The sequence below is a fragment of the Staurois parvus genome, unplaced genomic scaffold (genome assembly GCF_062004578.1).
Source record: "Staurois parvus isolate SC_StPar_1 unplaced genomic scaffold, SC_StPar_1.0 ptg000644l, whole genome shotgun sequence".
Classification (NCBI taxonomy): domain Eukaryota; kingdom Metazoa; phylum Chordata; class Amphibia; order Anura; family Ranidae; genus Staurois; species Staurois parvus.
This window is the reverse complement of record NW_028318440.1, coordinates 2,345,499-2,357,770: the sequence shown is the minus strand read 5'-3', so window position 1 is coordinate 2,357,770 and position 12,272 is coordinate 2,345,499. Positions and strand designations below refer to the sequence as shown.

General features: G+C 40.8%; 1 protein-coding gene across 1 annotated transcript in view; it reads right to left on the bottom strand.

The window, feature by feature from the left end:
* Nucleotides 1-12,272, bottom strand: part of DENND4C (DENN domain containing 4C) — a 180,365-nt gene that overhangs the window by 35,821 nt on the left and 132,272 nt on the right. The window contains exons 23-24 of the mRNA XM_089693962.1: nucleotides 6,505-7,616; nucleotides 5,136-5,307 (exon numbers count right to left, since the gene is read on the bottom strand). Coding sequence (XP_089550088.1) covers nucleotides 5,136-5,307; nucleotides 6,505-7,616 — 1,284 coding nt within the window. The remainder of the gene's footprint in view (nucleotides 1-5,135; nucleotides 5,308-6,504; nucleotides 7,617-12,272) is intronic.

Here is a 12,272-nt window from a genome sequence, read left to right as displayed (position 1 = left end):
ATCTGAATTTTCAATTTGCTTGTGAAATACAAACTGTACAGAGCAAAAAAGAGCTATCAAGGCATGCTTTGTTGCTGCCGATGCAGCATGGAGTGCAAGAAAGTAAGTAGAACCCAAAGAGAATGGGTTTCCTATAAGTTGATTATACTTGTGTAGTATATTCTGAAATAACAAATTGATTTTGTCTTTTTCAACATATTGTAAAAACAGGCAAACAAGAGATATTCATTCAAATACTGCCTACAGATAAAGGTGATATACTTGAAAAAAATTACACATAAAACTGACATTGTACATTCATTTTCATGATCTAAATTAACAAAATGCATAAACATTATTTCATATGGAAAAAGGACAGTCCTATATTTACCACTTCTTACAATGCCTTGAAAAAGTATTCATACCCCTGGAAATTTTCCACGTCATGTTACAACCAAAAATGTAAATGTATTTTATTGGGATTTTATGTGATAGACCAACACAAAGTGGCACATAATTGTGAAGTGGAAGGAAAATGATAAATGGTTTTCAAAAGTTCTTCAAATAAATATCTGAAAAGTATGGTGTGCATTTGTATTCAGCCCCCCTGAGTCAATACTTTATAGAACCACCTTTCACTGCAATTACAGCTGCATGTCTTTTGGGGATGTCTCTACCAGCTTTGCACATCTTTGAGTGAAATTTTTGCCCATTCTTCTTTGCAAAATAGCTCAAGTTCTGTCAGATTGGATGAAGAACGTCTTAATTTTCAAGTCTATCCACAAATTATCAATTGGATTTAGTTCTGGACTTAACACATGAATATGCTTTGATCTAAACCATTCCATTGTAGCCCTGGCTGTATGTTCGGGGTCATTGTCCTGCTGGAAGGTGAACCTCCACCCCAGTCTTAAGTCTTTTGCAGATTCTAACAAGTTTTAGTCCAAGATTTCCCTGTATTTGACTCCATCCATCTTCCCATCAACTCTGACCAGCTTCCCTGTCCCTGCTGAAGAAAAGCATCCCCACAACATGATGCTGCCACCACTATGTTTCACAGTGGGGATGGTGTATTCAGGGTGATGTGCAGTGTTAAGTTTTCTGCCACACATAGCATTTTGCTTTTAGGCCAAAAAGTTCAATTTTGGTCTCATCTATCCAGAGCACCTTCTTCCACACGTTTGCTGTGTCCCCAACATGGCTTCTCACAAACTGCAAACGGGACTTCTTACAGCTTTCTTTCAACAATGGCTTTCTTCTTGCTACTCTTCCATAAAAGCCAGATTTGTGGAGTGCATGACTAATAGTTGTCCTGTAGATAGATTCTCCCACCTGAGCTGTGGATCTCTGCAGCTCCTCCAGAGTTACCATGGGCCTCTTCTTGGCCGCTTTTCTGATTAATGCTCTCCTTGCCCGGCCTGTCTGTTTAGGTGGACGGCCATGTCTTGCTAGGTTTGCAGTTGTGCCATACATATTTCCATTTTCAGATGATGGATTGAACAGTGCTCCGTGAGATGTTCAAAGCTTGGGATATTTTTCTTTATAACCTAACCCTGCTTTAAACTTCTCCACAATTTTATCTCTGACCTGTCTGGTGTGTTCCTTGGCCTTCATGATGCTGTTTTTTCACTAATGTTCTCTTCTGAGGGCTTCACAGAACAGCTGTATTTACTAATTAGGTGACTTGTGGAGGCAATTGGTTCCACTAGATTTTAGTTAGGGGTATCAGAGTAAAGGGGGCTGAATACAAATGCATGCCACACTTTTCAGATATTTGTCAAAAATTTTGAAAACCATTTATCTTTTTCCTTCCACTTCACAATTATGTACCACTTTGTGTTGGTCTATCACATAAAATCCCAATAAAATAAATGTACATTTTTGGTTATAACATGCCAAAATGCAGAAAATTTTGAGTATAAATACTTTTCAAGGCACTGTATCTATGAAATTAGAAACTAGTGTTCTAGATTAGATGCCAATGCAGAGGCGAACTGACCATTTGAGTACCTGGGCACTGCCCGAGGGCCCAGGGTCAGTAGGGGGCCCCATGAAATGCCCCTGTTACCTTTCATTGGCTTTTTCATAGGCTTTTTTGGGTGAGGGCGAGGACACAGGAGCCCCATGATCCCCTATTGCCCGGGGGCCCCATGAGTTGTCAGTCCACCCCTGTGCCAATGGTTAGAGATTCCTTAGTGAATATGTGCATTAAACTCTTCTAGGTTCTGGTGTTCTTTTTGCTATTTACATGTGTGGTGTCAACATACCAAGGGTCAACAAACCGTTCTGAGGCCCTCAGACAGAAAGTTATGGGTGCCTATGAGTCTAGCAGGGAATATAAAAAGATTGCCAAATTATCTAAAATCAATTATTGCATTGCAAGGAAAATAATCTACAAGTGGAGTATGTGTGCACCAAACCACGTATAATATTCCCATCACACATGGTCTTGAAAATGGCAAAGAGTAAGTGGTCGCCCTAACTACCAAATGAAGACCCATAACATCATAAGAATATATAGCCAGCACACCATGGATCCTCAAAATATTGTTCAAATGTTTATTAACCACTTCAACACAGGGCCAATTCTGACACTTCTCATCTATGCAGTCATGGCCAAAAATATTGGCACCCCTTTCTGTCAGATAATGCACCACTTTGCCAAAAACACTGTTGTAATTACAAATGCTTAGGCATTCTCATGTCTATTTCTTTTGTTTGTATTGGTATGACACAAAAAAGTCAAAGTCAAAGTCAAATCTGAAGCATTCCATGCAAAACCCAAAAATGAACTGGACAAAATTATTGCCACCCTCAATTTAATATTTGGTAGCACAGTCACTGGAAAAAATAACGGAAATCAGTCACTTCCTGTAACCATCAATGAGTTTCTTACACCTCTCTACTGAAATTTTGGACCACTCTTCTTTTGCCAACTGCTCCAGGCCTCCTAGATTGGAAGGGTTCCTTTTCCCAACTGCCGTTTTGAGATCTCTCCACATGTGCTCTGTGGGATTAAGACCTGGACTCATTGCTGGCCAGTTCATTACTCCCCAGCGTTTTATCTTAAACCATTTCTGGGTGCTTTTTGACGTGTGCTTTGGGTCACTGTCCTGCTGTAAGACCCATGACCTCTAACTAAGACCAAACTTTCTGACACTGGGCCCTGCATTGCACCTTAGAATTCTTTGTAGTCTTCAGATTTCATAATGCCATGCACACGGTCAAGGCAATCAGTGCCTGAAGCAGCAAAGCAACCCCAAAACATCAGTGAACCTCCACCATGTTTGACAGTAGGGACTGTATTCTTTTCTTTAAAGGACTCATTGCTTTTTCTGAAAACAGTAGAATGATGTGCTTTACGAAAAAGCTGTAAATATTGTTTCGTCTGTCCACAGCACATTTTCCTAAAAGGATGGAAAGCTGATCAAGGTTCTTTATTCACCATTCGAACAGTTCTTCGTTGCAAACTTTGATCAAGTTTTTCTCTTTCGTCCACATCCAGGGAGATTAGCTACAGTACCAAGGGCTGTAAACTTGACAATGTTGCGCATTAACATGAATATCTGGTAATTGATACAGGTGAGTTTAATTACAAATTACAGAAGCATCACAAACTCGGAATTCAATTATTTCTTACAGTTTTGAGAAGGTGTCAATTTTGTCCAGTCCATTTTTGTGGTTTTGCATCGAATGTGAGAGATTTGGTTTTTTGTTTCTCCACTTTTTTTTGTCATACCAATACAAATAAAAGAAAAAAAACTTAGAATGCCTAAACATTTTTAATTACAGCAATTTTCTGGGCGAAGTGGTGCATTATCTGACAAAAATGCAGCGATACCTCACGTGTGCCATTGCACGTGAGCACTTCGGGACAGGAGTGTGTTAAAATTTTATTATTTTTTTCTAAATATATCAACTTTATTGCTATCACAAGGACTGAACAACATCCCTTGTAATAGCATGGGCAGTGATGGGTACTCTTTACTGAGGAATCGCCGGTTCCAGTCCCGGGCTCCCGAGTGAACAGGAGAGACTGGGAAGGCGTTGGAAGGCCTGAACAGGAGAGACTGGGAAGGCGTTGGAAGGCCTGAACAGGAGAGACTGGGAAGGCGTTGGAAGGCCTGAACAGGAGAGACTGGGAAGGCGTTGGAAGGCCAGAACAGTACATCCTTTTGGGGGAAAGGGTTAAAGTGATCAAATCACAGTGGTAAAGGTGCAATGTACTGGGGCCATGGAAGACCCATTTCTCCTGCATGTCCCTTCGTATCACTACTTACAACTTTCAGGCTTGTAAGAAACCTTGTTCCTGATTCCTTCAGTCGTTAAACCCTGGTCTGCAAAAGCCTATATGCCAATCTGCTTGAAGACACAGACACACACAGACACTGCTCTCACTAGCAGTTACAGGCCAGCTACACCAGTCAATAGCAACTACAGAATTAGTGCAAACACACACTCGCATTCTCTTACTACCAGTCACCACTAGGGAGACTCTACCATCATTTAACCTGCTGGATACACACAGGCAGATGCATATCTCCAATATAATCTGGTACTCAAATGGTTGTGTATCAGCAGATTGTGAGTTACCACAAGGTATTTTGTAAGCAGGAACCTTAAAGAGTCATCTTTCCCACTGCCCATACACACAAAACACATACATGTCCCTGCTCATGGCAGATATGATAGCTTCCACACATTGACACTACCCTGCATGCAATCAATTGGCTGCCTTGTTCTCGGTCAGCCAATCACTGCAGTACAGAGAACACAAGGGCACAGCAACACAATGCAAACTCACACAGATTAGTAGTGATTTACAATCAAGCTTACAGGAACTGATACATGAATTTTGAAGATTGAAATTTGATTCAGAGGTTAGGTGAGCACCACCCTGTCTGTGATAATATGGGATACAGACATACTGGCTGGTGTTTAGTTAGGAACATATGTGATCTAAATGATCTCACATTGTGAGGTTAAGAAAACAAGTGAAAATATCCAGACCTCTTGGATGGATCCTGACAATCAGTAAATATTAAACTGTTAAACCTTATGACCATAACCATTACAGGTTCCCTTTGAAAGAAAAGTAAACTAATCCTTTATAGGATTTGAAACCGCAGCAAATTAGAGTGAAAACCCATACATACTGTTTGTGTAGCTCTGTTTACTAGTATCTCCGCTGCTGCTGCTGCCCAAGCTGGTAGTGCTGTGATTCAAGTTGTTCACGGACAATCCCTGCAAGGTTGTCTTGGTGTTGTCACCATGAATGTGCTCTTCAACATTTGAAGGAAAGTGAGCTTCACTTTGATGTCCATCATCCTGCATTATATAATAGGACAAAGTGAATAAGGTGGCAATACAATATCCTTTGGTTCCAAAAATAGTGTTTCCCTATCACATAAATCATAAATTCATAAAGAGTGCATAATAATATTATCAAATAAAGAGTCCAAAAAAATTCTAAATCAAACTCTTATAGTCCAACATGAATGCAAACTCTTCACACTAATTGTGAACCAGCCACCTTACACAAATAAAGCAGCTTACCAAACGTTTAGACCCCACATCTCAAGAGGTCTAATAGTGTCTTTGGATGATAGATCCCGCCTGGATGGATGGCCACCTCAAGCTCCCTTTTTCGTAGTTGGGTGTGCCTCAAGTCTATCACACTTCAGAACAGTAGAAAGATCAGGAAATTCCATAGTGAAGTACAGTAAAAAAAAAAACCAATTAATACACTTAATGGGTACTCACAAGCAAAGCAATATTAAAGAGCATATCGAACAGCCGCCGGCTCTCTGGACAGATGTGCTGGTGTCACCGCTGAGCCCTGCCTTACGTACATTTTGTCTGATGGGACTTCCTTGCTTCTTTCTGGCTATGTGTTACTGTCGCTGAGGCAAGTTTATGCAAAGCAATCCAGTGGCAGTGTGTGGAATGTCATTCTGAAGTGTGATAGGCTTGAGGCACATCACACTGTGAGAGAGAGAGCTTAACCTGGAGCCATACATTTATCCAGTTTAAAGAATTTCCATTCACGGTGGACTGAGTTTGATTTTTTTTATTGTTATTTGATAATATGATTTATGCACTCTTTATGAATTTATGATTTTATGTGATAGCGCTACACTAATTTTGGACGAAATGGATGTTGGATATTTGTGAGAATATCACTGAGTGCTGCAATCACAATTAATTTATAAATAATTTTAAAACATATTTGTCATTACACCTATATTTGCTATTGCACTGCTCTGGTTACTTTCTAGCGCAGGTTACCTTTGTATTTTAGAATACAGTATCATCCTCCCAGATAGGCCACTGAAAACCAAACCAATCTCTTCCCTTAAATAAAATGCATTAGTACTGGCTGTGAGCAGTGAGTGCTAGCCATGCAGTACATTGGCAAAATAGTAGTATTGTCATTACAAAAAACTCAATTATTATTCTACTTTAGAATATTAAAAAGATAGCAGTTTTCCTTCAAAGGGTAAATTAAAAAAATATACTACGAACCTCATCATCAGAGTAGCTATAAGCAGATGATACTGCTCCCCACATCTTGCTGGCTACAGTGGCTGCTTGCTTCATGCTGGATTTTAACACGTCCATTTTGGGTCCTGTCAATAGTTGGTCAAATTTAAGTCCAGGCAGTGAATTTACCACTGAACCCAAAGATCCATGTTGTGAGTTGCGCACAAGAGCAGTTAGTGATAGAGAGCGCTCTTTTTGGTTTTTCAGGTGATGTTTTGGACTGCTGGCAAATGTTTTAGACCTAGACACAGAGTTTTTTTGATTCTCAATCTGCACATCACCAGAAGGCACCGAGTCTAGAGGCAGGCTTGATCTCCTCTCAAGGCTACCTTGGTTATCTCCTTTAGCAGACTCCTGGTTTTTAAGTTCCATGCTGGATGACTTGTTACCAAGGGGACTTTTTAAATTCATATAACTTTCTATTTCATCTGCTAAGTTACGTGCAACAACTGGAGATACTGCTTTCTCCTCAACTGGGGATGGTTTTTCCTCCACCGTTTCTGATGCCAGAAGAGATAATGGATCATGGCCTGCCTCTACTCCTTCCCTTTCAACTGCTTTAAGAGTACCATAGAAACTATTTCTCTTGCTTGGGTCCTCTGGGGTTTTAGGAGTAACATGCTTTTTGTCTTCTACAGGTTGTAGAGTCTCAGAAGAGTCTACTGTGCTTTCCTCTTTGACAGTATCTAAGGAGTCAAACACGTCCTGTGATCTCTGTACTGATGTCTGTTCTGCAGTGTCTCTAGGATGACCTGTTTGGCGTTCTGTTGTCAAAGAGGAAGTTTGACTATCTACAGTTTCAAAACTGAACTGCTTGCTTGTCTGTGGATGTGGTGGGGTCTTTGAAAGTGCTGCTGTAAGGATCTTGGCATCTGCTCCCATCTTCATAGCCATCTCATTGGTTGTGATGTCTAGACTGCCTTTCTTCAGCATCATGCCTGCCCTGCTCTCCGCACTGAAGCTGCAGCTTCTTTCTGTAAACACCTTCTGCCTTTTCTGGGCCTTTTCTTCAGATTTCTTACTCTGGCCTTCACTTAGAAAAACAGAGTCATCAGCAGAATCTTGAACTGTGGGTAAATGGGTTGGCAGGGTACCTGTAACCAAAATACACACGTAGCACCTACTTTAGCAACACAAGTATAAATGAATTAGGCCACTCCATTTACAGTATAATGCGAATGACACAATAAAGTGAAAACTTTTTTTCATTATGGATAGAGTATGGCAGAGTTAAAAATCCTGTCTTTTTTTTTCCCCATATGTGTCGCATTGGGGAGATTTTCTTTCACTTCCTGTCCCATAGCCAAAAGAAGAAGAAATTCCTCCAAAGTGATGGGATCCTGTCCCATAGCCAAAAGAAGAAGCAAGAGGAAATTCCTCCAAAGTGATGGGATCCCAGTGTGTCAACAGGGTCACCAGAACTAGTGACCCCATTGGAAGAGTTCCCCTCTATTAGTGTTCTGTTGTCAACCTAAATTTTGAGATTATCTTTTTACTTTTGATGATAACCGTACACGTGCCAAATAGAGAGTGAACATCCCCAATGGGGGCACAGACAACAATAAAAACTGACAGGTGTTCTAATCCCTCTCCACTTTTTCAAAACAGAAAAATAATGTTTTGCCTTTAGTTACACTTTAATTATTTTGTTCTACTACTTAACAGAGTCTTGTGAAGTTTAGTACTAATGATTTACTGTTCAGGAAAGCTTTATAATCACTCAATGGTCCTCCATTAAACATGAAAATCCAACAATAGCTTTTTTTGTTATGGTGGAGATATGTTGCTGTTGCTCTATCTCCATTGGGATGAATTTTGCTGTCTTCCTAGGTGGTCAGATTTGGGAGGGGTTAGAACTTTGGTCATGTTTTTATCCCTGTCTTGGGAAAGTTTCCCCTTGTTTTTTTTTTTTTGTCTATTCAACCGAATTCAAAGTTAGGATGTTCCTTCCAGTACAAATACAGCAACATTCCTAACATTTACTGTATATATGTGACAACCAGTGTTGCGCCATTCCTTTCCAAAAATTCTTACACAATATACACCCATAATTAAATAACCCAATACAATAGTCCAATATGATAATAAAAAATATATATCACGAAAAAAAAAAAAAACAAAAACCTGCAATGAAAAAAATGTCTCTGTCTTCGATAATCACTTCACTTTATACTGTGCGTTCAGCAGTCTCTCTTTGCATCTTTGTTAAAACACTTCACACTGTGCAGGAGAAAAAAAAAACACTGTAGGTGTTTCCTCTATTCACGCTCCTCCACCACTTGTGCTCAAACATCAGATTTGCTTTCACCTTCTCTTTTTGACCTATATGTTCCAATAGGTCAAAGCACGCTTGATCCCTTAAGGGATCTGAGGAAGTCACGTACCTGGTGACAAAACATGTTAGCCGAAGCCTGGGTGACGTCTTCAAGTGGAGACGAAGTATACAGTGGCCTTTTTTTTTTCTTTTTTCTTTTTACAGCTATACCAATTGCTGGGAACCTGGAAAACTGTTCTACAGATACCTGACATATAATGTCCTAAATGTGAGAGGATATGTGTGTGAAATTGGTCTTAATTCACGGTTTTAAAGTGATAAAGCCCATACAAATGCAACAGGAGGAAAATAAAAGTTTTTTTGCTTCTCAGACCTTCTTTGAGGAAGGGGAAAAACAGGTCACTTATTGGCAATTATAGCAAAGTCTCAACAACTGTCAACCAGTTTCAGCACTAAAATTGTCTCCAACACAGATGGCTACAGACACTCATACCATTCTACAGGGCTTTAACTCATTTTACTCTTCCTTATACTCCTCTAAATCATCCTACCCCCTGGATAGGCTTGCTGACTTCCTTGCTGGGGTGAGTCTTCCGCAGCTCTCGGTGGCAGTTAGGAAGATCTAAATGCTCCAATATCTCTGGATAATTCCAAGTCTCCAGGTAGTGACGGCCTGCCCATAGAAGATTATAAGATGTTCGGGGAAATACTGCTCCCAGAGCTCTTGCAGACAATTAGGACCACTGTGGCACAGGACACTCTCCCAGTTTCCATGAATGAGGCGATCATCGTAGTTCTATCAAAGCAGGGGAAGGATCCTACTCAGGCCGAATCATACCGCCCTGTTTCCCTGTTGTCTACTGACTTGAAGATTATTACAAAGGTGCTTGCAAAACAGCTTTCTAAAGTAATTGCTAAACTCATACACCCGGATCAGTCGGGATTTATCCCCAATAGATCGACATCCATTAATCTTCGCAGGTTATACCTTAATTTGCAGCTACCGACAATATGGGTAATAGAGCCATTCTCTCACTCGATGCCACTAAGGCTGGAATGGCATTATTTATGGCAAGGTTCTTGATAAATTTAATTTGGGGAATGAGTTTATCCCTAGGCTTTATAGGTCTCCCACTGCTAGAATATGAGTAAATAATGCTTTATCTTCCTCCTTACACTACACAGAGGTACGAGACAGGGATGCCCATTATCGCCCTTTCTCTTTGCATTGTCGATAGAGCCATTGTCGATAGACCAGACTATAGAGGGGTTTAAATGAGGTGAGGTCGAAGAAAAAATAGCTTTATACGCAGGTGATGCTCTACTATTCTTGGGCAATATGTCCCACTCCCTTATGAGATTGACGTCCCTTATTGATACATTTGGATCCTTTTCTGGTTTCAAGATTAATTGGGATAAATCTACCCTATTACGCTTAGACCTGATTCCAGCCCCTGTACCACGTTGCGTCCCAAATCCAGGTGACGAACTCCTTCCGTAATTTGGGAATTCATATCCATCCTACCCTGTCTAAATATGTCCAGCTTAATCTCTGCCCTCTCCTTCTAAGTTCAGACAGAAACGATTTAGTTGGAACAAACTACTGCTTTCGGTGGTTGGTAGGTGTAACCTCATAAAAATGATCTGGGTCCCTCAATTATTATACGTTTTGCATAATGCACCAAACTGGATCCCTATGTATGTTTTCAAACAGTTTGATACCGGTTTCCGATCTTTGATTTGGAAAAACGCTCTCCTCGTATAAAACGGGAAACATTACAGGAATCTAGAGAGGCGGGGGGATTGGCGGTACCTAATCCATTTTACTATTATATAGCTGCACAACTTCAACATCTTACTGCTTGGCAGGACGGTAACCATCCTCCCACTGACACCAATGATGGGGCACTATTCCTCCCACTGACACCAATGATGGGGTGCTATTCCTCCCACTGACACCAATGATGGGGTGCTATTCCTCCCACTGACACCAATGATGGGGTGCTATTCCTCCCACTGATACCAATGATGGGCCGCTATTCCTCCCACTGATACCAATGATGGGCCGCTATTCCTCCCACTGACACCAATGATGGAGCACTATTCCTCCCACTGACACCAATGATGGGACACTATTCCTCCCACTGACACTAATGATGGGACACTATTCCTCCCACTGACACCAATGATGGGGCACGATTCTTCCCACTGACACCAATGATGGGGCACTATTCCTCCCACTGACTAATGATGGGGCACTATTCCTCCCACTGACTAATGATGGGGCACTATTCCTCCCACTGACTAATGATGGGGCACTATTCCTTACACACCGACACTAATGATGGGGCACCATCATTGGTGTCAGTGGGAGGAATAGTGTCCCATCACTGGTGTCAGTGGGAGGAATAGTGTCCCATCATTGGTATCAGTGGGAGGAATAGTGCCCCATCATTGGCATCAGTGGGAGGAATAGTGCCCCATCATTGGTGTCAGTGGGAGGAATAGCACCCCATCATTGGAATACCATACTGAAATAGCATGCCATATTGAAATCAAATCTGATGTTTTTTCATTTTTATTTGGTGTGCGTTGGAAGAGGGGTAGTCTTATACGGCAAGTATAGCTCAAACCCTATATTTTAACAGGAAAAGTAGGGGGTCGTCTTATACGCCCAGTCGTCTTATACGCCGGAAAATACGGTACCACAATTATATAATGGTCAATTACTGAAAGATTTCTGTGCTTTGCAGCTTGAGCATGATTTGCCTAGCAATTCTTTTTCCAGTACCTACAGCTTAGACAAGCCATTACTGCACAATCTAAAGCCTCTCCATTGACATTTACTGAACCGGTAGTACTTAAACTATAGCTTCAACCACAAGAAAGGGTCAAATATCTTTGATTTCCCAATCCATTATGCTCAAAGTTTCTAAGACAATGTTGCTTAATGGTAGAACACAATGGTCGACTGATTTAGATACTATTTCCAACGAGGAGTGGTCCACCATATTTGAAAATGTAATTAAAGTCTCCTTGTCCCCAGCGCAGAAGCTTACCCAGCTCTTTATTATCCACCACACTTACCGCACTCCTCAGAGGCTATATGCTTAGAATAGGAGGGACTTTCCCCTTTGCCACAAATGTGAAATTCATAACAGGACGCTTATCCATATGCTATGGAAATGTCCCAAATTCGTAAGATATTGGTCCCATATTATAACAATGATCAATAAAATCTGGAATCTTAATGTACCATTAGATCCCAAGCTTTGTCTATTGGGAACGTTGGATGAGGAACTGTTTACTCCACGTGTCTATATTAGTTATCCTTAGAGTGCTGTTTATTGCTCGGAAACTTATAGCTCAGAAATGGTTATCGCCGTCACCTCCTTCCCATATTCGATATAAAGTGGTCAATGATACTCAGATTAAAGAAAAACTACTTTATCAGCACAGAGGATGTGCACAGATT